Source organism: Pogona vitticeps, chromosome 9, assembly GCF_051106095.1.
Source record: "Pogona vitticeps strain Pit_001003342236 chromosome 9, PviZW2.1, whole genome shotgun sequence".
Taxonomy (NCBI): Eukaryota; Metazoa; Chordata; class Lepidosauria; order Squamata; family Agamidae; genus Pogona; species Pogona vitticeps.
The window spans coordinates 21,632,018-21,657,616 of record NC_135791.1 but is presented as its reverse complement, the minus strand read 5'-3'; the positions used below and the strand labels follow the sequence as shown (position 1 = coordinate 21,657,616).

The 25,599-nt window shown below is 44.4% G+C and overlaps 2 protein-coding genes across 5 annotated transcripts in view; both read right to left on the bottom strand.

Annotated features, from left to right (window-relative positions):
* The window catches only part of LOC110089607 (uncharacterized), an 18,121-nt gene extending 5,434 nt beyond the window's left edge, over positions 1 to 12,687 (bottom strand). Inside the window, exons 1-4 of the mRNA XM_078379982.1 lie at positions 12,555 to 12,687; positions 11,267 to 11,422; positions 9,192 to 9,335; positions 7,912 to 8,066 (exon numbers count right to left, since the gene is read on the bottom strand). Of these exons, the coding sequence (XP_078236108.1) occupies positions 7,912 to 8,066; positions 9,192 to 9,335; positions 11,267 to 11,422; positions 12,555 to 12,576 (477 nt within the window). The 5' untranslated portion in view covers positions 12,577 to 12,687. The remainder of the gene's footprint in view (positions 1 to 7,911; positions 8,067 to 9,191; positions 9,336 to 11,266; positions 11,423 to 12,554) is intronic.
* A 192-nt stretch (positions 12,688 to 12,879) lies between these two features.
* LOC140701284 (phospholipase A2 inhibitor and Ly6/PLAUR domain-containing protein-like) lies at positions 12,880 to 25,564 on the bottom strand. 4 transcript variants are annotated; one of them, XM_078380312.1, is made up of 5 exons: positions 25,295 to 25,564; positions 20,951 to 21,067; positions 19,733 to 19,885; positions 18,614 to 18,757; positions 12,880 to 13,658 (listed from the first exon to the last, which is right to left on the bottom strand). In XM_078380312.1, exons 2-5 carry the CDS (start codon positions 20,961 to 20,963, stop codon positions 13,645 to 13,647), a joined length of 324 nt encoding a protein of 107 aa, XP_078236438.1. In that variant the 5' UTR covers positions 20,964 to 21,067; positions 25,295 to 25,564; the 3' UTR covers positions 12,880 to 13,644. The 4 variants fall into 4 exon arrangements, with proteins under 4 accessions (XP_078236438.1, XP_078236439.1, XP_078236435.1 ...); XM_078380313.1 differs by having other exon boundaries at positions 13,546 to 13,658; positions 25,414 to 25,558; XM_078380309.1 differs by lacking the exon at positions 12,880 to 13,658 and adding an exon at positions 17,862 to 18,182 and having other exon boundaries at positions 25,295 to 25,558.
* Between the last annotated feature and the right edge of the window lie 35 nt (positions 25,565 to 25,599).

Sequence of the window (25,599 nt, the reverse complement as noted above, 5' to 3'; positions counted from 1 at the left end):
AGTCAAGATCCTGTCAAGGAGGTACGGTGGGGAACTGAACCCTCAATTTCCGCAGCCAGACACCTAAACCACTGAGCTATCCCCTGGGCCAGTCTGCGTACCTGTTTCGTATCCCACTGAGACACATTCTCCTTTGCCCTGAGTGGTGCATAATCCATCTTTGCAATCTGTTGATCCAGCAGTACAGTGACAGTACAGTGTCGAATTTTCTATGAAGAGAATCAGATCAGTGTCAATTAAAAAACAACAACAACCATATTTGTGCATTCCCTTCATGTCCCTGGGTACACAATCTCAGCCTTCAACCATGGAGTTCAAGAGGGTACACATCATGCATATGGAACTAGATATAGTTGGGCCATACCCAGAAGAGGTGCATGATTCTAACACCAGCAGGGTAAGGAAGTGGCACTGAATGCTGGCCCAAATTTTGTAGCAGCTTTTCAACCTGCTCAATCCCCTAAATAGATTCAGGACCCTGGATAGCTCATCCCCCTAAATACATTCAGGACCTTGGATAGCTCCTTCAAGATTGGCATCAATCCGTGCGTGGGCTATAACTTCGATGTTCCAAATCCAATCTTTGCCAAACCTGGAGGGGGTGGGGAGGAGATTCAGATGAAGACTATCCGTGCGTTTTGGTGTCTCTAACTTGTGTGGAGGCCATTCTGCCACGTCCAGAAATCCCAAATTGCATGAACCATGAAACAGTTTGTTTTGTTGGAAAGTTCATGAAACTTTGTGGTTTGTGGTTCATGAATAGCAATGAAACACCATGAACCTCCATTTTCCTGGTTCATGCCCACCTCTAATTTGGACTAATTTGCACCTTCCTCATTCTACTGACAGGCCCAGAAGTGGTTGACTGCTCCACTGACATCACAGCTATGAACTGATCACAACTTCCATTATTCGTAGCTGTCAGCTGCGCTTTCCTGGGGTTGATGGGATTTGGAGTCCATCAAACTTTTGAGGGCCACAGGTGTTCTCCATCTTACAAAAATCAATTCACCCCAGTAGTATACCCAAGGCAGAAGCCCCTAACTTTGATACTGGGCTTACCTGTAGCAGCCGCCACAGCAAAAAGGGAGAGAAAAAGCAACTTCATGGTTTGGGGAAGTGAGAATATGTCACTCCGGCCTGAGAACAAATGGCCTGACCAACAGTTTCCTTTCACTGCAAAGCAAAAGGGGAAAAGAAGGAAATAACAAAAGAGAACCAATATTCTGAATGTACACAAGGCAATCCATAGGTACAGCTAGGCTATGTAGGTAGGTAGGAGTAAAACTAAGTAAATGAAGGAAGAAATGCTTCACCACAAACAGAGATGTGTCAATTGAGTGTAGATGCCATCATTTCAAGGGAAGGACAGCCCATCTTATCACAATGGCCTATTAATTAATTGTAGACCACGTGAGGTTGCAAAGATCACCAAAATACTTGAAAAACATGAGAGAGAGAGAGAGAGAGAGAGAGAGAGAGAGAGAGAGAGAGAGAGAGTAGCTGTTACATGGCGAAAAGACTCCTTTTCATGTTGAAAAATGATGATTTTTGGGATATTAAATACTTTGCAGGGAGACTGTGGCCTATTTAAAGGTGAATTGTCCCCCCCCCCCCCCAGAAAAACGATGTCTAGGTGGCATCAAACCTCCTTGGGTGGCTGTTAGCAGCCCCACGGCTGCCTTTTTGCCCACTCCTGATGAGGGTGCCACACTAGCTGAAGGTAGCAGTAGATGCTTATGGGGCAATTCATTAAGAATGGGGGCTCTAGCTGTGGGACTCATTGTCAAGTTGGACTTAAGTCGCACCAGTGACTTAGCTTGGACTTCACTTGTTTCCCCCCCTCAATGACTCAGACTTGACCTGCAACTCAGAACCCACCCACCCCATCCCTTTTTTTCTGGTGGTGGAAGAAAAAGGCTTGTTTTTAATACAGACATAAATTTGGGGGGTTAGAATTCAAGACTTGATACCAAAGTCTCGGATTCAGACTTGGGACTCAAATCCAAAGACTAGCGAATGTCCCTGCAGTTCGAAGACATGATTCGCCCCATGAACAGAATCATGGATATGAGCTCCACATTTATCCGTCCAGATGGGTGTGCATGTGAGAGTGTGTGTTTATACATGCCATGCAAAGGTAAACTCCGCAGCTCTGCAATTCCTCCTGTTAAAACAAAGTTTGCTTTCTACAGTGTTGCATCAGTCCTTTAGCAAGGCCTCCACCCCAAATACAACTACGGCAACTTCCTGGAAAAAGCATCTCATGCCTATTTATCAGCATCGTTGCTATTTAGTCGTTTAGTCGTGTCCGACCCTTCGTGACCCCATGGACCAGAGCACGCCAAGCCCTCCTGTCTTCCACTGCCTCCCGGAGTTGGGTCAAATTCATGTTGGTCGCTTTAATGACCCTGTCCATCCATCTCATCCTCTGTCGTCCCCTTCTCCTCTTGCCTTCCCTCTTTCCCAACATCAGGGTCTTTTCCAGGGAGTCTACTCTTCTCATGAGATGGCCATTTATCAGCATTACTCAGATGCAAATCCCAAAAGGGGGTGAATGCTGGCATTGCTATACTGTTTACCTCCTTGATCCACCTCTTGATTTTCTTCAATATTGCTGTTACCTCCTCCCAAATAGCCACCACACCCAGCTCTAAATACTATTTTCCCACTGATCTATTTGCCTGTTTCCATCATCTTCCCCTTAATAGTTTTCAGGACATCTGTCTCTCCTTTTAAGTGAACTTTATTTGTCACGAGAGAAGGAGCTTTGTTTGCCCTGTGATGTTGCGTGTCCTCTCTAAACCCTGTCTGCTCTCTCTCTCTCTCCTCCCACCATGAGATCCACCCAAAACTATTTAGAGTAGAGGATAGGGGACTCCTTATCTTTTGACCTTCCGCAAAGATTCACAACATTGAATACAAACATCATCTTTATCTGGTATGTAAATTTAGTTGCCTGAGATGGGCACCCATAGTACTGTTAACAAAAATTAAAATTTGAGGCCAACGTACTTGAGATAGCACTGGCACACTTAGTAACTTTTTTTTTTAAAGCAAGGAACGACAGGAAGGGGAACCTCTACCAGATCACGACCTTGGCAAAGAGCACCAAGGAAGTTCTGATCCTTTGTAGCCTCTCAGCTCTTTCCTTTCCGACCCTGCTCACATGATGGCTAATGCCCTAAAGCCTTGGTCCCCAACCTTGGGCCTCCAGATGTTCTTGGACTTCAACTCCCAGAGATCCTAGCCAGCAGAGGTGGTGTTGAAGGCTTCTGGGAGTTGTAGTTCAAGGACATCTGGAGGCCCAAGGTTGGAGACCACTGCCCTAAAGGACGTTATGTTTCGTTTCCTTCTAGGACGGATGCAAGGGAGTTCCCGTGCAGAGCCGTAAGCAGGGTGGGGTGCCTGGGGCTTTGACCCAGGATGCCAAAATTTAGAAGGCACGCAAATTTACTCCTGGAATGGTGTGAACCCACCTACCCCCGAATACATATATGGTCACCAACCACTCCTCCCTAGGCAGAAGAAAACATGAGAAAGGTGGGCTCAGTGCAGAACTGAAACTCAAGTCTTCCAATATACACAACCTTTCCTCTGTCCTCTACCTACACATGCCAGTCTCACATGACTTAAGCTTAACTCAAAGAGCAGTGAACCTGGCCAGTTCAAATCCAAATAACTGTGGAGGACTCCATGGCTACAGCTGTGGAAAAGCCCCAATTCTTCCCCCCCCCCCCCATGAAACCATGGACATTGTTTGTCGAGTACCATGCACAGCCTGCTATATCAAGCACTGGAGGGACTGCTTTATCTCTTGAAATGATGATAAGACTATTGATAGGGCTATGCGTGCTTGTTCTAGTGTGCATTAGCAGGATAAATGTTCTCTTGACTTCAAATGACTGCAGGATAAGTGCTCTAGCAGCAGACTAAATGTATTCATGCAAGAGGTACTGGAGGACCTTTAGTAAGGTGTGGAGATCTCCACCATGACCCCCTGTGATTATTCCATGAGATGTTCAAGGTTGATTCCCAGCATCTCCAGACAAGGCTGTCCCTAAAACTCTACAAAAGCCCCACCAACCAAGAATGAACTACATCTGGGGGACAACCTCTGGCCCTCCAGATGTTGGTCGGCTTTTTATTCTGTCTCACCACTGGATGTATGCCGACTGGGGCTTATGAGACTTGTAATCTGATAACATCTGGAGAGCCTCAAATCACCCAGCTCTGGTGTAGACCCTACAGAGCTCGAGGAACTAGGACAAGTCGGCCATCTTTGTTTCTGGTGTGCCCCTATTAGAGGTGAATGCCCTTCAGAACATCGGTCTTCTTGGAGGGCATTCTGAGAGCTCTTTCCTTGTGAACTCAAATGCTTTGATCTGAGGCACTTTCAGTCCCGCACCTTTCGGGATAGGGCATTTCTGAGGAGAGCTCAGATGATCCCCTTGCTCTGCTGGAACCACTTCCCACAGAGAGCAAGGGAGAGGATGCAAGGCAGATGAGGTGAGGATGGGGAAAGTGAGTGAGGGGAGGTGGCCACCAAGTAGGGAAGGAGGACAGTGGAAGGGGATAAAGACGTGGAAGTAATGGGCACCACAATGGTAGTAGCATTAACTCCTTCTGCCGCAGGTGGTGGGAAAATTCAGATCACCTTAGATACAGTCTATAATTCCATTATAGTCTATGATTCCATGGGAAAATCATAGCAAAGGAACTTAGAGGTCAACATGGCAAGGTTTACTTGTAAGTAGAAGCACCAAACTGTGAGAAAATAGCACAGACCAGATTTGGATGATCTTCCCAAACTACCCCTAATCCCTATCCGGGACCATCAAGTCCTAATATGAAGGTTTACTCATACCTGTAACAAAATGTTCCACTCCTACCTGTTTTTCTTTCCTGGTTCTTCAAGGTTCTTTGTGAGGTGATGTCTTTGGACAAAGAGACCAACTGGGTGGTGTTGCGTCTGTATGTGTACCTTTTAAGGGAAGCTTGAGTAAATATTAGCTATCAGTGGGGAGGGAGCAGATATGGGAAGTGGAAAACAGTGGCATGGGTGGAGGAGGCGTTGATTCATTGTGAGGTGGGAAGGAATTAAGGAATTCTGAGGTAATTCTATTATCAAAACCTCATTTGTCTGTATGTATGTCTCTGTGTGGGATTGCCTCCGATTTCTTTACTGGAGAAATCTGTTGTGCTTTTTCTGTCTTTTTGGCATTAAAGGGGCTGATATTGTCCTTTTCTGATTACTAGATTTTAAAATTACTTCGAATCCATCATCTTTGTGGGCTTTTAACTGGTTTGTAATTCAGTGGTCATTTTTTTTTTGAGTTGTCCAGTCGTGGTTTAACAAGATAATACTCAACAGGGCAGAAATCTCTTGAGAAAATTCGTATATTTATTTATATAAGCAATGGGAACTTCATGATAGTTTTTGGTGTCCTTTGGTATCTTTCACACCATCATTATGTGTGATTCATTATGTACCTGATTCCCAGCCAGTGTCTGAGTGTACGCACAAATGAGAGCCCGCCAGAGAGAGAAGATACTTCACACATTGCAGTTCTGATTGGAAAAGCCTATCAGATTCTGGACACTGTGTTTTTATTTCCTCGTTTTTTTAAAGAAATCTTTTGTCCATTGCCTTGAGACCTAGTTTTGGAGAAAGATGGGATTTGAATCAAGTTCAGTCAACTAGTTGGTCCATATAACGATCTGTCAATCACAACACTGGTCTTTCACTGATAACATAATATATTTAAAAACAACCCTTGAATTTTTTTTGTCAAAATGCCTTAAAATTCCCTTAAAAAGTAAGACCCACACCTAAAGACACCTAAATTTCGCTCACCTGGGAAAAGGCCTAGCTCTGGTTTAGCTTCCTGTTTGAAAAGAAAGCTACTCTAACTGCCTAGCGAGGCACCACTGTATTCCCTTGCTCAAATGGAGACCCTAGAATCATCACAGAATGATGGGGTTGGAAGAGACCTATAAGGCCATCACGTCTAACCTCCATTGAGATCAGAGCTTGGGATGTTTGAAAAAGAAGGATGCAGCAAAAGGCGCCCAACTTTTCAGGACAAAAACGAGCAGGACTGAAAGCAAGAAGAGCAGGAGAGCCGTTCTCAACTTTTGGTCCCTCAGATGTTTTCAATTTCAGCTTCTGGCAAACTTGATCATTGTCATGTTGACAGGGAATTCTGGGAAAACCAAAATGTCTGTTGATCTAATGGCTGATAACCATGAGTGCAGTTGACCTGGAACTGCTTTCCAATAAGTCTTAGCTTAAGAAAGGAAATGCTCTGGATGAGGTTGAGATGGGTGATTTTTCCCATGATAGTTCTGCATCCTAGTTATCAGCCTTCTGGGTAAGTACTAAAGCTTCTTACTCTTTTTCTACTCTTTTTGCAATGAAAACGAATGACTGAATGTGATTCATATGAAGGGCTCCCTAGTAAACACTTCCACTGTGGTCTTACTGAGAACCTTCCCCAACCCGGTCTCCAAAAATAGGTTGAGTCACAGATTCTAACAACCACAGCAGGATGATGAGACCTGGAGCCCCTAACAGCAGGAAGCCAGAAGTGTGTGGGAAACTCTTCAGCAGTGAGAAACTGAAGGGATATAGAAAGGGGAGAGGGGCTTTCTTGTTATTTCAGATTTTACTAGGGAAAGGTATATAAATGAGGACTTATTGATGGCCATATTACATATCCCAGGATTTTTATTTCTTTTCTATTTCTCCATCTTAGAAGTAGTGCAGATGGTTTGGAACAGCTTGTAGTGGAGGATATAACCATCCAGGTTTTTCTCTTTGGACTTTGTACTCATTCAAATTTTGAACAAGTTGTACTAGGTGTAAGTTATTTACCTAACACACACAGAGAGAGAGAGAGAGAGAGAGAGAGGGAGAGAGAGGTGGAGGCATTTACTTCTTCCAAAGTTGGGACAGTCTAATTTCTCTGAGCTACACTGATGAAACGTGGACACAACAGGGAACCTGAGCATGGGTAGCCGATGATGTTATAATGTACTCAGAAGGCTCCAGAGATGTGTACAAATTTAAAAATAAATCACTGCAATTGTTTAAATATCACTAATTTGTTGGTTTGTATTTGTACAAACCAATGCCCCCAATGAATATGAATCAATGAATTTTGAGTGATATTTGATTCATCAATTTATTTGGCTATAAAACGGCCCCCTCAGGCTCTTGGAGACACCAAATCACAGACATGCTTGTCTTGGCTCTCCTCTACATTCCATCCAAGTTTGGTGAAGATTGGGTTTTCCTAAGCTAGCTGTTAAAGGGCACTTTCCTGGGGGAATCCATGTGGTGGGTGTATAACTTGCATGTCTGAAACTGAATCTTCATCAAATATGGAGATATTGTATAGTAGAGTCAGTAGATGTTTCTCTGTGATTTTGGTGTCTCTAGGTACCTGGAGGGGAACTTTCCTGAAGAGGGTGTTGAAATACTTGTGGGTGCATAACTCAGATATCCAAAAAACAAGCTTTACCAAAATTGCAGGGCTTATAGAGAAGAGTCAGGGGAAGTTTCCCTGTGAATTTTGTCCCCAGATGTTCTTGGACTACAACTCCCATAAATCCTGGCCAGCACAGCTAGCAGTGAACGCTTCTGGGAGTTTTAGTCCAAGAACATCTGGAGACCCATGGTCTCTCCACCACAATGGGTAGCTGCTCTTTCTCCTCTATATTTTCACAGGGACATTTATTTCCCCTTACTTGCTCCAAAAAGCCCAACCGAAGAAACACACATTTTCAACCATGTTTGGGGGCGATTTTCATGCCAGTTTATTCAAGACCTTCCCAGCAGGGAACGAGGCCAAACATGCAAAAGCAAGACATGCTGTTCTCCAAAATAATTTTCTGCTCGCTCCCCTACGAGCCGCCGCTGCTGGCGTTCACCGCCGGGTGGCACACGACCTTGTTGAAGACGAAGGCCATGTTTTCCAAGTAAAGGGCCGCACGAATGGGCAGGGAGCAAGCAGTGGCCGTGCTGCAGCCTGCAGCTGCGAAGGGGGAAAATGGTTCGGATCCTGTAAACAGAGGACAGAACCAGTCAGTGACAGGAGAGGAGCCAGAAGACACGACTTCTTCCCAAATCCATCACCTCTTAATTATTTATTTTATTTATTTATTGAAAATATTTTTATACACACACCCATTTCCCCTTAAACAGATCCCAAGGTGGCTTACAACGTCACACTGAAATCTAAAAACAGTAAGTATGCAAATACTATAAAGGATCAAACAAAAAGACCACTCTAAGAAACCGTAAACAAAAGCAACACCAAAACCACATTCAAAGCAGTAAACCACAACCATCCATTTAAAAAAAAAAACCCAGTTGGCCAATGACTGAGGGAAAACCTGCCTGAAGAGAAAGGTCTTTGGTCTGCTTCTTATATTTAGGATATATTTATATTCATTTTAGATTTATTTATATTTGGGATATATTTATTTATATTGGCTTGCTTGTATTTAAGGTAAATATTTATTTTATTTATATACCACTCATCTAACCAAAGGTTACTCTGGGTGGTTTACAAACAATCACAAGACATGAAGACAACATAATCAGAATACATTAAATAAATAACATCAAGATTACATAGGTTAAACTTGGCGGTGGTTGAGGAACAGGCTGAAATATAAGACAAGTGAAGAGAAAGAAAATGTTAAAAATTGGTATATGACACCATGGTTCAAATATTCCCCATGTAAGGAAAACACTACCCCCCTAAATTTCTTCGAAACAAAACAATCACAATACTATCAGCTACTTCTAGATTCACTGATTTATCATATGAAATCAAATCAAGGAAATCAACCCTGAGTGCTCACTGGAAGGACAGATCCTGAAGCTGAGGCTCCAATACTTTGGCCATCTCATGAGAAGAGAAGACTCCCTGGAAAAGACCCAGATGTTGAGAAAGTGTGAAGGCAAGAGGAGAAGGGGACGACAGAGGAGGAGATAGTTGGACAGTGTCATCGAAGCGACCAACGTGAATCTGACCCAACTCTAGGAGGCAGTGGAAGACAGGAGGGCCTGGCGTTCTCTGGCCCATGGGATCACAAAGAGCCGGACATGACTAAACAACAACAACAACGTATGAAGGAAACAAATGGAACCTCCACTATTAGAGAAAGAGTCTTCTTACCTGCACTCAGCATCCCGGACACAGTGATGCAGTGACTCTCGGCTCCTGTGCAACTCAGCCTCTCTGTATTTTCACAGCGATCGGAAGCAAAAGTAAAACACGCAGGGCATCTCTGGGCATTCTGCGTGAGGTTCTTAGGTGGGACTGGAAAATGACAGAGAGGTTTTGAAAAAAAGAGGAACGAGAGAACAGGACCCACAGAGATTAATCCCCTTGCTTCTGCCACTTTAAATCCATCGGTCCATCTATCCATGTGAGCCCAGGCCCACGCACAGAAGTGGCTGCCCAGCGTCAGTAGCATGTGGGCCAGATACAGCCAAGGGTCTCATGCCCCAATTGTGGAGGCACCCCCCTTGTTCGGTTATAAGATGCTTAAGGTGCCCTAGTTTATCTCTGTGCAATTGTTCACAAACACTCTGCCATCTTTTAATCAGTTTCTATTACTAGGATATTCTAGGGTGAAGCAACAGAACTAGAGTCTATTGAGACATTCCTTTCGATCCAGATGGGTGTGAATAGAGAAAATGGTCTCTTGTTCCCCTACAGCAGTGGTTCCCAACCTTGGGTAGCCTAGGTGGTCTTGGACTGCAACTCCCAGAAGCCTTCACCACCAGCTGTGCTGGCTGGGGTTTCTGGGATTTGCAGTCCAAGAACATCTGGGTTACCCAACGTTGGGAACCACTGCCCTACAGGTATTAATGAACTAAGGCTACACTCCAGTAGACATTTCCCTGGAGATCTCGTTGAACTCAAGGCCAACCTCTCAAGTGGTATGTATCAGGGTTTTGCTGTTAGCAATCAAGGAACAATTGTGTTTCCAATAATTTCTGTTCTTATGAATGTAGTGGTTTGCTTTGCTCCTGATTTTATGCACACTTAATTTTATATATATAGTGCCCCATCAGCTGAACTGTTGCAAACCTTGTTCAGGCATTTGCCCAGTTACATGAATCTGTTTTTTAAAAAGAAGTGCTAATTCATTGCCCATCTGGAGTTTGCCAAAATCTGCATTATTACTTGCATAAACTAGTTTCAAGCGGGGTGAAATTATCTTGGCCATTAATTAGCAGGAGGTACTGTGACACTAGAATGACAGGCGACCAGTCAAGGTTACCAACGGTCCTTAGGCTTAAGAAAACCCAGCAAGGTGAACAGGAAATGCATCTCAGAAATGTGGGTGAGGGGTTCTTGTACTGCTGGGAGGGGCAGAAATTAGAGTTTTGTGGCACCTTATGAATGAACCATTCTTCTCTGATGTAAGCTGAAAGAACTGGGCACGTTTAGCCTTGAGAAAAGAAGACTGAGGAGAGATAGGATAGCACTTTTCAAATACTTGAAAGAAATACTACAGAAGAAGTGCAGGATCTGTTCTCAGTCATCCTAGAGTGCAGGACATCGAATCATGGGTACAAGCTGCAGGAGGCCAGATTTAGGCTGAATGCCAGAAAAAAACTTCTTAACTGTTAGAGCAGTACAACAATGGAGCCAATGATCTCAGACGGTGGCGAATCTCCAATGCTGGAGGTATTCAAGAGAAAATTGGACAACCATCTGTCAGATCTGCTTTGATTTGGATTCCGGCCTTATAGGCCCCCTTCCAACTCAATTATTCTATGCTGCTTCTATAATTCTATGCCGCTGTTCACAAAAGCTTGTGCCAAATAAAACTTGGTGATCTTCAAGATGCCACAAAACACTTTGATATTTTGGCAAAGGACTCTTCCGATGTCAGCTTAGACCCGACATCCCGGATGTATTTGACAAGTGTGCCAATCAATCTGACTGTGGATCCAAACATCTCTTTTGCAACCCTTCCTTTTTTTAAAAAAATGAAGCATGCATAATAATTGAACTGCTTTTAAAACTCTTTTTAAAGAGAGAGAGCAGAAAAAGAGTTGAAATGTTTCAAGGGCTACAGGGTCCTCCTTATTTAAAGAAAGGAACCTTTTTTTAAAAAAAAGCAGAAATATTTTAAAGGGTGGGTTGTGTAGGTTTATGGCGTAAATAATCAGAGATTCTGGCCATGAGTTCGAAGCCTATTCCTCACCTTCACCAAGCCTGGCTTCAGCACCTACCCCTGATGGAAGCAGTGTTGCAGTTGTCTTGACTGCAACATGCAGTGTTGCTCCTCCAAAACAGTCCTTTTTCTGCCGTAATTGACATGACCTTTTCGCTACAAGCTTGAGCATCGTATTGGCAGGCTTTGTACAGCCCTGATGTTTTGGTCCCTGCTATATTTCAAAATAAAAGAATAAAAGCAGGTGGGGGGGGAGAGGGTTAGGAATCATGAACAAGTTAAGAAATATAGTGCAATTCATAGCAAAAAGCACAGCAAAGTGTGCTGCTTCTATACTGCTGTACCACTTAAAACACTCTTCTGGGCAGTTTGCAAATTAACGATGCAGGCTGCACATTGCCCCTCCATTGAGCTGGGTACTTACTGTATTTTTCCATGTATAAGACTATATTTTTGTCTAAAATTTTTAGACTAAAAATTGAGGGTCTTCTTATACATGGAAGTAATCTGAGGAGAGTACAAAAACAAGTGGAGGGGAAAGCAGGGATCAAAGTGATCCTGCAGGGCTTTGATCCCTGCTTTCCCCACCACTTGCTAATCCTTAGCAACAGGAAAGTAAGGATCAAAGGATTTTCACTGCACGAGCAGGTATTTCCCTCATTGGAACGTACTTACCAGTTTTCAATGCATTCCAATTGGTTTTTTCCCCCGCTTGATGACAATTTCGCTGTACAGCGATTTTGCTGGAATGGATTACTGTCGGCAAGCGGGGGTACCACTGTATATTGATTTTTTAAATAGTGTTTTTATGCTGAAATATGGGGACAAATGGATGCTTGAGGGGCTCTCGGCTTCTGGTGCCATAATGGGAGAGGTGGCATTAGAAACTGGTGGTTCTGAAGTCACTCTGTGTGTCTGTCTGTGTGTGTGTGTGTGCGTGTGTGTGTGTGTGTGTGTGTGTGTGTGTGTGTGTGTGTGTGTGAGAGAGAGAGAGAGAGAGAGAGAGAGAGAGACTGGGAAATCCACTCTAGGGTTTCAGTTCAAACTTTAAGACAGGTATTCACAACAATGGGACCTGTTTGGGGAAGAAGGCTTAGCCTTTATAGCTCTTGGGATGTCCGGACAGAAAACTCCAAATGGATTTCTCATCCTTGCAAAATTGGGCTGAGTTGACTCTGAGCTGCTTTGCTTCCGACATGGTGGGTTTTGTCAGAAACTATCTTCTCTGGGTTGCGCAGGGCTCGGAAGCTGCTCCTGTAGATCGAACCCTTATTTGGGCAGGATTTGCTTGAACGACAAGCGCACGGGTCAGGAAATGCACCCGAACACAAGTCTTATTCACCAACCTAGGTTGTTCTCGTGAGCCATCGTCAGGCAGACACCGGTTAGCTCTGGAACGGAGCAGGTCCCATCCAAATTGCATCCGGGCCCTTTGGTGCAGTCACAAACCAACGCGTATGCTAAAAGAGGGTGAGTAGGGGAAGAGAGAGATTGAGGGAAACACATATGTTAGGAATTGATTTCATTATTATTTTTTCAATTCATTAAAAGAATTCTACCATCAAATAATTCAAAACACAGCATAACCTTTTCCCCTGCTCATCATGTCAGCACAATCGCCCCGGCCTCACTAACCACACTGACTTTTTATATGGTCATTGTTTTGCAAGTATGGGTGAGTCTGATTTACCTTTCGTTTTTTAAACCAGAATTTATCAAAAATTGTAGGATTCGAAAATAGGAGGAAATGGAATAGAACAGTTTAGGCCGTTTCTAAGAACAGGCTAGAAGTTTATTTCATTTATGGGTTTGTTTGTTTTTAAATCAAAATTGACCAAAATCCCTCAAAAATGAAGTGTAGATAAAACCCACATCTTTGCTCGTAAGATCCATTGTACTGTATCTTATCCAGAATATTTCCTATTTTGGCAAGGGAGGTCATAATGACAGTCCTCAAAGCCAGCCTATTCTCCTTCAAGTCCACCTAACCCCAACAGACAGCTGGATTAGTCCATAGCCTTAAATGAGGAGCAGGCCTTTTGTAAAGCCAATGGCTCTTACTCATCCATTCCAAACCAAACCATTCCCAGATACCTTATATTGAAGTACTTCCTGTAACTTGAGATTACTGACTATACTCACTGTAATTAATGCTCTCTTAATTACTGCAATCAAAGCATACTCATTGTAATCATGCAGACTTTAGCCATGACTTAACGAAGTCCCATAGATTTCAGAGGGCCTACTCTTAAGTATAACGAAAGCCGAGAATGTATGCCATCATGCCCTAAACAAAGGTCTCTACTGCTGCAAACTGACATATTCTACTGGACTCACTTGTAACCACCAGCGCAGCAAAAAGGTGGAAAAAAACAAGTTTCATGACTGCAGGACTTCGGGTTGAAAAACAGGTAAGATGCTCCAACCAGGTGATTTCTATGGCTGCAGGCCTAAAATGAGAAAAGATGAATTAAATCAGCAGCATAAAACCGAGATGCCAATGGACGCCAACAGGATTCAAGAGCTGGGAAACAAGATTAATCACTATTTCATTGCTGTACTTCTGAGTTCCTGTTCTTTAGGTCTAGATAGAATCCAATGGAAACGCCAGGAAGTTCATAGATATTTTCAGTGCTATGTATTCATCTCTTCCCTTTGCCTTTGCCTGCCTCTGATTCATCATGTTCTTTGTTGGCCTTTACTCAAGAGCCCGGTTGTGTGGTGTTGGGCTGATGCTTCTTATATTGCTGTGTGAGTCATTTGAAATACAGTGGTGCCTCGCTTAACGATTGCCCCGCATTACGACGAATCCGCTTTAGGACAATCTTTTTGCGATCGCAATAGTCTAAACGGGGGAATTTACCCCATTGGAAGGCATTGAACGGGTTTCAATGGGGTTTTTATTTTCGCTTTACGATGTTTTTGCTTAACAGCGATTTTCCTGGAACGGATCATCGTCATTAAGCGAGGCGCCACTGTATGGTGTTAGAGGAGAGCTTAGTGGTTACCCTGGACTGCCTGAAAGACAAACAAAGGGGGGGGGGGTCCTAGAGGAAATCAAGTCTGAACTATCTCTGGAGGCAAAAAAAAAAAAAAGGCTGAAGCTGAAGCTGTCCTACTTTGGGCACATCCTGAGAAGGCAGGATTCTCTGGAAAAGATAATAATGCTTGGAAAAGTGAGAGGCAGTGGGAAAAGAGGACGATCAGATAGTAGATGGACTGACTCTCTAAGGGAACCTCAGGGTTGAGTCTGCAGGAGCTGAGTTGGGCTGTTGAGTATTGGACATTTTTGGGTTTGTTCATTCATAGAGTCACTGTAAGTTGGAAGCAACGTGATGGCACACAACAGCGACAACAACGGAGTTTTAGAAGAGAGGTATCATCACAAGTAAATAATGAAAGCAGCCCAAAGAACGACGCTTAGTTTCGCCATTAATCTCCTTGTGATTGCTCCAGAAAGCTGGTGGACAAACATAAAGCAGAACAGAGGTGTTTTCTGAGCTCAGCTACGCATGACTCTTTTGTGATACAAACCCGGAAGAACCTTAATCTTGGGAAATTCCCTAACCTTGAGTCCACAGAGGCCAAAAGAGAAAGAACTGGGCTCACAGATGGACCAGGACCTACTACAAATCTATCCAGCATGGTCTCAAGAGCTGGACAACGTTCTAGGACTAGGAGAAGGGCAGAGACTAGGAACAAGGGCAACTGAGGTCAACCTAGCCCTGTTGGAGCTTTATTTACTGTCTATATTTTGAGTGAGCAGGAAAAAATGTCTAGGGGGAGGGAATTGTCTTCTATGCAGCACTAAGCAATTGTTTCCTTCCAGCTTTTGAAATTCAAAGAAAGCCTTGCCTCTCTGCTGAGTGTTTTATCCCTCTCTTTCCTCAGTCAGTCGCAGTTGTTTGTCGCTGTTGACCTGCTTGGTTGGTTGCTGGCATGTATGCAGTAAAAGAAAACAGGGCATACAGAAGTCTGCAACAGCAAGCAATTGTACGTAAGGAAAGACATTTTTTATTCTTTCTCCTACAAATGTCTCAGAGTGAGTAACGAAGAACTTAAGTGCTGGTTAATGAGAAAGAGGTGGACTCTGGGAAACCTGGCAGCCGTGGATCTCTGTACTTCTACTGTGTAGCAAAAAGAGAGAATTTTTCCTGAAATTCAAAACTTTGTAAAACCCTCTACCCACCAAGCCAGCGACATGTCCTCTTTTACAGAGGATACCACCCATTAAAAAAGTTGCTAGAGAATCATTCTCCCTTTGATGATGTCTTCCATATAAAGGCCTGTCCAATACAAATCTGACTTTAAAAAAAACCCTGCAAGAGATGAAGAACTTTGATGTCACCCCTTTGGAGTGAACATCTGGGCAGCAAAGTTGGAAGCAGGAATAGAGATCACCTGAACACGTTCTTCCCCACTTGAGATGCTTTCTGATTCTGGTCTTTTCTTATTTTGCACCTCTGCTTATGTGTCAGGATACCCAGTGTGGTGTAGTGGATAGAATGATGGACTAGGAATCAGGGGGCCTGGGTTCAAATCCCTGCTCAGCCACAGAAGCTCACTAGGGGCGTGGAAGCAGAAAAAAAAAACACTCAAATATTTTGTTTATCTTGAAAGCCATAATAAGGTCGCTTCCAGTTGGTACCACCTCGACAACACATAATGTAACAAACTTACATATCATTGAACCCAGTTTTTTGCAAACCAGTGTCTTGTTTTAGTTTCGCTTTACGAGATGCACAAATTGCATTTGAGTGACGGGACAGTGGCCACCACGGATACCCATCTAGACTAGTAAAAGTCTCAGATTATAGGGGAGCAACCTGATAAACGGGCAAAATGGCAGATCCTGGTTGGAGAATATTTGGCTGAATCACTTTATTTTTCTAGGGAGAAATAAAAACATTCTGAGCAATTATACAGACACCACATAAGGCACCCAGTTCTAGGAATAATTTACGGTGTCTTCCCCTCCCATTGATCATCTGCTCAATTTTCTGTCTTGAACGAATGGGATGGGATTCCTCAGAAGCAGCTGTCCCAATGATCTTGGTCATGTCTACTGAGCAGTAAAAGAGTAAAGGCTTCCTCACTGGCAACACACTTCCCCACACCCCCAATGACAGGGTCGGCCCTGGAGCCCCACCAAAGATTCCACCCAAGCCTCAGAAAACACAGCATGAAATTTCTGTTTCTCCCTGGCGTTCTCTAATATACACAGAGATCTTGGAGGGGGGAAAGGCATGGTTCTTATCTCATTTCTGTGGTTTGGATAAGGAGAGACACAGGAGAAACCTCTCCCTGCTGGTTCTTATCTCCTAGTTACTCACGGCTCACAAGTGCAGGCTGCTAAATCCAGCTGATCATGCTGGGTGCTGCTGCACAGTCTAAAACCGCACTTCCGGAGCGTAGCGTCCAACGTTTCTTTGTATTAAGATGCCGGCCTTCTGCTTTTATTTGATCGATGTGACAAACCCGTTGGCTATTGTTGCATTTCAGATTCCAGACACCAGATCACAGACCCCGAGGGAGGCCTGTACATCCTCTACAAGAGGTAGGGCCTTCTTCGCGGTGACTCCAACTTTATGGAGCCAGCTGCCGGAGAAGGTCCGTCTAGCCCCCTCCCTCTTGACATTCAGGAAGCAATTAAAAGACATTGCTTTTCATGAAGGTTTTCCACACTCACCCTAGCTGACAGCTTTTCCTTTCCTCTTTTCTCCACCTGTTCTTGTTATGTGTTATTAATTTGTGCCATCTGTTTTAGGATTACTGTTGTTGCTTTTAATGTTTGTATACAGCGGTGCCTCGCTAGACAGTTACCCCGCATGACAGTTTTTTCGCTAGACATTGACTTTTTGCGATCGTTATAGCGATTCGCAAAACATTGATTCATATGGGGGAATTTTGCTGGACAATGTTTGGTCCCTGCTTCACAAACCGATTTTCGCTAGACGACAATTTTGACAGCTCCCTCCACGCTTGCAAAACAGGTGTTTTCGGGACGTAAGCTTCGCAAGACAGCGATTTAAACAGCTGATCGGTGGTTCATAAAGCAGCTTTCCTATGGCCCATCTTTGCTAGACAACATGATTCTTCCCCATTGGAACGCATTAAACAGGTTTCAATGCATTCCAATGGGGAAAATGCTTTTTGCTAGATGATGATTTTGCTAAACAGCGATTTCAGTGGAACGGATTATCATCATCTAGCTAGGCACCAATGTATTTATTTTTGTTCTCTATTATACGTAACCGCCTAGACTAGTGCCTCTGCACTAATGACAGTGGGATACAAGATGAATGAATGAATGAATGAATGAATGAATGAATGAATGAATGAATGAATGAATGAATGAATGAATGAATGAATGAATGAATCTTCCTGGACAAGATGGAAAGCTAACTACCAGGACTGGTTAAGAAACATGCCTTATGCTATCCGGCTATTTTCAGTTCAAAATACAGTCCCATCAGGAGTGTTGACCTATGACTTATGCCCCAGACACAGTCGCTCCATGGATTGGGAAGCGGGGGGTGCCCTCTTGTTTCTTCCTTCAAGCCGCAAAATGTCTCGGGTCAGCCCTGCCTGCCATTCCAGGGCCCCGGCTTGGTACTGACGGGCAGCAGAGAAAAATCACATATAAATTTAAGTCAGGTTTTCATCCCAGTTTATTCATGTAATTCACTGAATGTTGAAGAATCAAGGCCCGAACATGCCAGAGAATGAGAGGCGGCCCTTGAGGAAGACTGCCAGCGTCATTAACGTAAAGCTCTAGGCATGCCCAGCGTTTAAGGGACCTTCGTCCCTCAGCTGACTTCCCCCTCAGCCACTGCTGACTTTTCGTGGCAGACTGCACTCCACCTGGTCGAGGTTAAAGATGACGCCCGCTGAGTAAAGGCCCGTCTGGAGGGGCAGAGAGCAGGCACTCTCCGTGCTGCAGCCTTGTGCTGTGAATTTAGAAGGAGGGCCACCTGCGTGGGCAGAGAACGAAGCCGGTTAGGGCATGCTGTGAGGTCACCGGGTGTAGCCCAGGTATCCTAAGGGTGGGGAACTCTACCAATGCGAGGACAGAAATCCATTTCAGAGAAGTTCTGAATGGCTGCCCTGTGTTTTCCGGACCCATGCTTCGCAGGGCAGCCATTTTTACAGCTGATTGGTGCTTCCAAAATGGCTTCCCTATGGGCGATCTTCGCTGGACGACGAGGTATTTCCCCCACTGGAACACATTAAACCGGGTTTCAATGCATTCCAATGGGGAAAGGGTTTTCACATGACGACGATTTTGCTAAACAACAATTTTAACGGGACGGATTACCATCGTCATGCGGGGCACCACTGTACTGACATTTTGGGTTTGGGTTTTTTTTTGGGTTTGTTTGTTTTTCTGGAAAATGGAACTTACCAGCATTCAGCATCCCAGACACGGTGATGCAGTGACTAGCCAATCCCGCACACCTCAGAAACTCAGTTCCCTCACAGTGACCAGAACCAAACATAAAACACACAGGACACTCAAGTCCACTGGGGGTGATGTTTCTCGGTGCCACTGTGGAGACAAAACCGAGCCGAGGCTGTAGCGGAATCATTCGCAAACCGTGTGCCACGATATATAAATTAAAAGGTATTCCACCTCCTCCAGCATGCATCATGCTTAAAACATGCACGGACGTGCTCGCGCACATACACACAATTTTCCAAACACATAACTGGATTTTTAGCCATGGACATTTTTCTTTTTCAGTCTGTACAGTAGGACACCTCCCATCCGCATGATCCGTTTCCGTGGATTCATTTATCCACTGCCTGAAAATACTAAATATAAAACCTCAGAAATATGTATTTATATATATTTCCAGGGTGTATTTACCAAAACTGGTCACTAGAGAAAGCCAGAGGCCATGCAATATATAGGGTTCTATACTTCCACATTTCTCGGCATCCACTGGGGGGGGGGAGGCTTGGGACCGATACCTCGTGGATCCTGCTGTACAAGCTTTGCAGGGTCCCAGGAGTGGAAAACTGGACCGTGGAAATGCCAGCCTTGCCTACTTTTAGGTCTCTAGTCTGAAATTTCTCAATGGGAAATTTGTGAGACCCCCCCCCCATTTACATCACAAAGTGCAGCTAATAAGGAATGAATTGCAAGGGAGAGAAATGAACTCTTCCAATGTCCAGAGGCTGCTCCCCCTTGGAGGTTATTTTGAAAGAATGAACGGCATGGGCACAAAATTCACGGCTGGCGTTACATCAAAACAGCAACAGGAGTGCAAAAAACATGGGCAAAAGGAGGTGCCCCAAAACACACTTCCTGGAGCCTTTGCTCTTCTATGCTACCCCTCCTCCCCCAAAAAAATCTTTAGCAGGCTTTCTGATCATTGCTATTAGTCATGCCACTAGAACCGGATTGACTACAACTCCCATCAGCCACAGCCAAGGCTCATGGGAATGGGAGAGCCACCATCCACCCCCCCACCCCACCCCCACGAAGAGGTGGAGGATTTGGGAGGAAATGGCTGCGTACAATTCAGATCCCAGCGGTTGCAGTGGTCGTATTGACAGCAGCTGGAAATGCTCTCCAGATGCAAACCGGCGTTGGTGGTGATGCTGATGGAACCTGCATAGCAGTCCGCAGCCCCGATACAAGTCTTCAGGGTCTCGGTGGTATCACTGCCACCTAAAGAGGGAGGGAAAAAACGCTGTCAAATCAGGAAAATATGAAATTTGGTGGTAGGCAACAAATTCTGCTGAGTCAAAATGTTAAACCATTCCAAAACGGTCCAGAAGGGGGCTGCCTCTCCATGGGGATGGAGCATCATCTTGCCAGTGTAGAGTCATGGTCAGAGTGCTCGGCTAGGACTCTGGAGACCCGGGTTTGAATCCCCACGTGGCCATTAAAACCCATTAGGCGATCCTGGGTCAGTCGTGGACACTCACCCAGCAGGGTGGGTGGGAGGATAAAGGGGGATGGGGAGATCAACCATGTGCACTATTTGAAGCCATAGGACGAAAGATGGGATAACCATATACAGTGGTGCCTCGCATTACGATGTTAATTCGTTCCAGCGAAATCGCTGTAGAATGAAAACATCATAAAGCGAAATTAAAAAGCCCATAGAAATGCATTAAAACCCGAATAATATGTTCCTATGGGCTTGAAACTCACCGTCCAGCCAAGGTCCTCCATAGCGCGGCTGTTTTCGCTGCCCGTGCAGCGAGGAATCCGTCCCAGAAAAGAGCGGGGGGGCTTTTTTTCCCAGCAGCCATTCTGAAACCACCGATCAGCTGGCCGAAAATTGTCATTTTGCGAGAATCAGTTCCCGAAGCAGGGAACCGATCATCGCAAAGCGAAATTCCCCCATAGGAAACATCATTTTGTGGGTGCTTTTGCGATCGCAAAAACTTCGTCGTAATGCGGTTTTGTCATTAAACAGGGTGCTCGGCTTGTGAGGCACCACTGTAACTCAGGAACCAACACACTGTTCTTGACTCTCAACTCAGAGGTCAGAGCAGAGGCCATGGAAGAAAGAGGGAGCAAATTAATCTCTGCTCGACAAATCCTGGTGCTGTCTGGACACTGAAGCGGAGGAAAGATGTTTGAGCATATCACAAAATAATAGTATTTGTCCTCCATTTTTAAAAATGATTCTGGAGAACCACCTGGGAGCTATCCCAATCAGAACCCATCCCTCCCTTAGCTGGACCAAGACAGGAATGGTGAGATCATCGTCAAGTTACTCACTTAAAGAGTTCATTCCAACGATGGTAAGGCAGGCGTCTTCACGGGGTCCACAAGAATGAGCGACACCATCGCAGCGTTGGCCCGGACTGATACAAGTGTCGCATATCAAGCAAGAACCTGCAGGAAGGGGGGGGAAGGAAGACCAGCAAAAAGGGTGCAAATTACATATTAAGAGGGTGTGTTTTTGTCCTTCTCAAGTCATCTGACTTACAACGACCCCTTGAATGACCAATCACCAAAATATCCTAACCTTAACTGCCTCGCTCAGCTCTTAAAAAGTCCAGCTTGTTTGGGAGTCAGCCCATCGTCTATTGGGCCTTCCTCTTTTCCACTTTTTCCCCGCATGATGGTCTTTGCCAGAGAATCCTGCCTTCTCAAGATGTGTCCAAAGTAAGACACAATCAGCTTCATTAATTTAGCCCAGCTAAAACATACACCCAACCTTAGCCCTCCTGTCTCGTTTGAATAAACTAGAACTGGCCATCTAAGGTCACCACAGACTCACCTCTGGCCAGAAGCCCAGCCAGGAGGAGGCCCAGATTGATCAGAGGCACCATGGCGGTGGAAGGCAGGTTCTCCTCCGCGGAGCGCCAGCTTCCAAGATGACAAGCGAGCCAGGTGGAACTATATAACCCAGGTCGGTTACGTAAAGGGGAGTGGGCAAATACGACTCGGATGCTCAGCCTATGGTTTTACAGGAGAGATACTTCAAACTCTTGGAAAGGTTTGCAGCTTGCTGGATAGCTGGTCTTCTTTGTTTATTGACTGTCTCAAGCGCTCCCTTTGTGAGGGAGCCGGTTTTGTTCTGTAACCAAGGGGGCATAGCCACCTCCGCCGTCCCAAAGCCGTCTAACTTTTGGCAACGGAGCAGAACGCTTAAAGAGTTTCGACGCTTACTGAATACAAAGAGTGTACAGGAAAAGAGGAATGCGTTCTTATCGAAAAAATCAGATTGAATTTCTTTTTTTTTCACTCCAAAAAGAAAGAACCTTCTGGTGTCCACTGCCATTTTCGGTGGGATCAAGTCCCAGAGAGCTGGGCCAAGAATATGTGGCAGAAGGGAGCAGCCAAAATGTCCTCCCCGAGTTCTGCTCTCGGGCACAGAAACAGGAGGTGCCATTTGAGTGGTCTCGTGGCACCAGCTCAAGTTTCAGGAAACTGCTGCACACCTTAATTCTCTAGGAGGAAAGGTATAGCTCGAGGCGAGAAGTGCTGAATGAAAGTTTGATTTTCACCCGTTGTGTGACTTTAGAGCTTAGATTTAAAACTCAGGTCCACACACTCCACAGCTAGGCTTACCTGCACAGCATGATGGTATTTCTTCATATCAATCTGCATTTACAAATATGGTATGGATATAACACTTGTTTAAGAGAGAGTACAGAAAATCTACATTGTTCGAATTGTGCAAAACATATACAAATTTTTTAAAGGATTAAATACATACAGTACTGTATATGTTGTTACATCTATCCCAGAGTGCAGGGCATGAAATACTGGGTTCAAGCTACAGGCAGCCAGATTTCATATGAATATTAAAAAAAAATCCTTAACTGTTAGAGCGGTACGACAAGGGAACCAATGACCTCGGGAGGTGGTGAGCAGCGCTCCAACGCTGGAGGCATGCAAGATTTGATTTGGATTCCTGCCTTGAGCAGAGGGTTTTGCTCAATGGCCTTATAGGACCCCCTTCCAACTCAGTTATTCTATTACCATATACAGTGGTGCCCCGCTTAACGATTACCTCATTAAACGATGAGTCTGCTTTACGATGGTTTTTTTGCGATCGCTATTGCGATCACAAAACGATGTTCCTATGGGAAAAATTCACTTCATGATGATCGGTTCCCTACTTCGGGAACCGATTCTTCGCATTACGATGATTTCCAAACAGATGATCGGCAGGTCACAAAATGGCCCCCCGCTGTGCAAAATGGCTCCCCGCTGTTTTTAGGACGGATTCCTCACTATACAGGCACCGGAATATGGCCGCCCTATGGAGGATCTTTGCTGCACAATGAGGTATTTCACCCATTGGAACGCGCTGAACGGTTTTCAATGCATTTCAATGGGTTTTTTAAATTTCGCTTGACAATGATTTCTCTTAACAGCGATTTAAATGGAAAGGATTATTGTCATCAAGCGAGGCACCACTGTATATACATATACTGTATTGTTGTTATGGGCCACCAAGTTAGAACTGACTTATAGTGACCCTAATAGAGTTTTCAGGACAGGTATTTAAGGAGTGGCTTTATGGGTTCTGCACCCCCAGTCCGTTTCCATTGCAGAGCCAGGGAACTGAACTCAGCTCTTCTCAGTCCTAGTTCATTATCATCAGTTATTCACTCTGTTTACTCTCAGTCTCTCCTTTGGTTTTCGGTGAGCTTACAGAAATTCCATGGGGATCTGATCATCATCATCATCTTAGAACTGAAAAGCTGGAAGGGACCTTATGGATCATCCTATTCAGAATTGAAGAATTAAGGAGGGAACAACGTGGGGTGGGGGGCTATGATTCACAGCGCTCATGGTTTTTCCCCCTGTTCACTGGGGCCAACTAGACCCAATGGCTTTTTTTTTTTTTTGGAAAGGAGAGGACCCCGGGTTCCAAGAGATGGCTGCATGATATAAAACCTTGTGTTAACAGACCTCGAAATTATTCAGGGACAGAAGACTTATGTGATCAAAAAGAGAACACAGACCCAATTGTTAGGCTGGAAAATTTTTTAAGCAACATTCTAATGGCTTGCCTGCAATTTGAGTCATCAGATTGACTCATGAACAAGGGGAAGATGCCAATAAGCCATTAGTCCTGGCCATCATCATCAAGGGATCAGCTGGCTCTTACGTTACCATGATCTCTTGAGACTGAAGGATGCCTACAACAGATAATACTAGCTTTGAGTTCAAACAAATATTCATTCAGTATTATGATCTGCCTGATGCAAAGAATCGTGAAAAAGATGACGAGAATTTTATGAAGGGTAGAATGGGATAAAATCAGGATGTAAGCAAATTACTTTCTTTGGACTACAACTCCCAGAATCCCCCAGGCTGGCAGAATCCAACCCTTTTCAAATGGACTGGAGAACCCTGGAGAAGGAAAATGATGTGTCCCAGAGTCTTTTTCTCCTGACTAACAGTTCAGTTGATTTGACTCAACGGAAGTGATATTTATTATGCTGCGATTGAATAGGCCTTGTGGTTGCATCACAGGCAAAATAAATGTGCAGATTTTCAAGAGGCCATTTCTTTTGGTTAAGCACATCATCTGGATCATTAGGAATTGTAATCCTGGCAATAATGCTGGTAGATCTCAATCTAGGGGACTTGCAGAGTAAATACGGAGTTATGTCTTCTGGTTTCCTGTTGTAGATTCTGGAATTTAGGAGATGGTGAGGAGAATTTCCAGAAGGGATGAACAAGACCTTCAACTTTAGCCTAGTTGGGACTCATTACCATTTGGACCCCCTACCCATCCATCCACCCACCTAAGACCAGTCTCCTTATCAAGAGCCACAGCATAAAGCAAGGACAGCTCTGCTGGTCACATTTTCCACGCTTCTGAGCAAAACATATCTGCACAAAACTAGCGAAGCTGAGCACTCAGATACACACAGAGAGCACAGAAAGTCAGGCTGATTGGTAAAAAAGATGCAAGCAACCCACCCAAGGCCGCTACCATTTTAAAACTCTTGTTTAAAAAAAAACAAGCAGCTACAGTAGCTTTGGGCAATCTGCACAAAGCGTCTTGCAAATGTATAAACTCTTGTCATCACCAAACAAAAACATTCATTGCCTCCTAAGAATGAATACTTTGTCTCAAAGGGGAAGAAAGCCATGTGAGATAGTCAACCATAATTCACGAAAGCTTCCACTGAAATATCACTAACAGTCCTGCTCAGATTCTGTAAATGAAAAGTCGTGGATTCCTTGACCGAGTCACTCCATCTTATGTTGGGTCTACCTCATTTCCTACTGCTGTCCACTTTTCCTAGCAGTATTACAAAGTCTTGTGTGTGGTTTGAAGTCTTGTTTGATCCTTTTTAGTACAGTATTCGTATAGCTTTAGTATTATCTTTTAATGATGTAAGTTGCCTTTGGTTTTTTTTTAAGGAGAGAGGCGGGGTAAAAAAATATCTCAAATAAATAAACATTGCATTTACCATGGAGTCTTCAAAATAAATACCTGCGTTACAATTGATGCTTTCTCATTCATTACTAATTACAACACGTCACTGTTATCGAATAGCACATAATATAAAACATTTGTAAAACATAACTATATTATTTATTACTTAATAATAGTAAGGCTAGCAAGAGTAATGAAAAATAAAATACCGATTTAATGCAATTATTTATTTCGCAGTGGCATTTCTTCATTTTCCAAGAACTGCATTTCGCCATTCTTATCTTCCAAATAAAGTCTGCGATCCTCGAGTCGCTTCGACGTAATTTACCTTCAATAGATCTCTATTAGAGGTGAACAGTCCACGAGTACGCATGCGCAGAAGCAGAGCGGCGGGAAGGAGGACCCTGACTCCCCGGCTTAAGACCGCAAGAGAGCGCCGGCGCCTCGCGATTGGCGGACGCCGGTGCGGCTCTGCGCCTGCGCGACTCGGCCGCAAGCGCCTGCGCAGAACCTC

Bases quoted from the DNA above. Each gene is read 5' to 3' on its own strand.
- LOC140701284 (XM_078380309.1), bottom strand. The intron at 18,758-19,732 runs GTACGCAGCCAT...TTGTCTCCACAG, and splicing joins CAACCGCTGGGATCTGAATT to TGGCACCGAGAAACATCACC. The intron at 18,183-18,613 runs GTAAGTTCCATT...CTGCCCACGCAG, and splicing joins GTCTGGGATGCTGAATGCTG to GTGGCCCTCCTTCTAAATTC.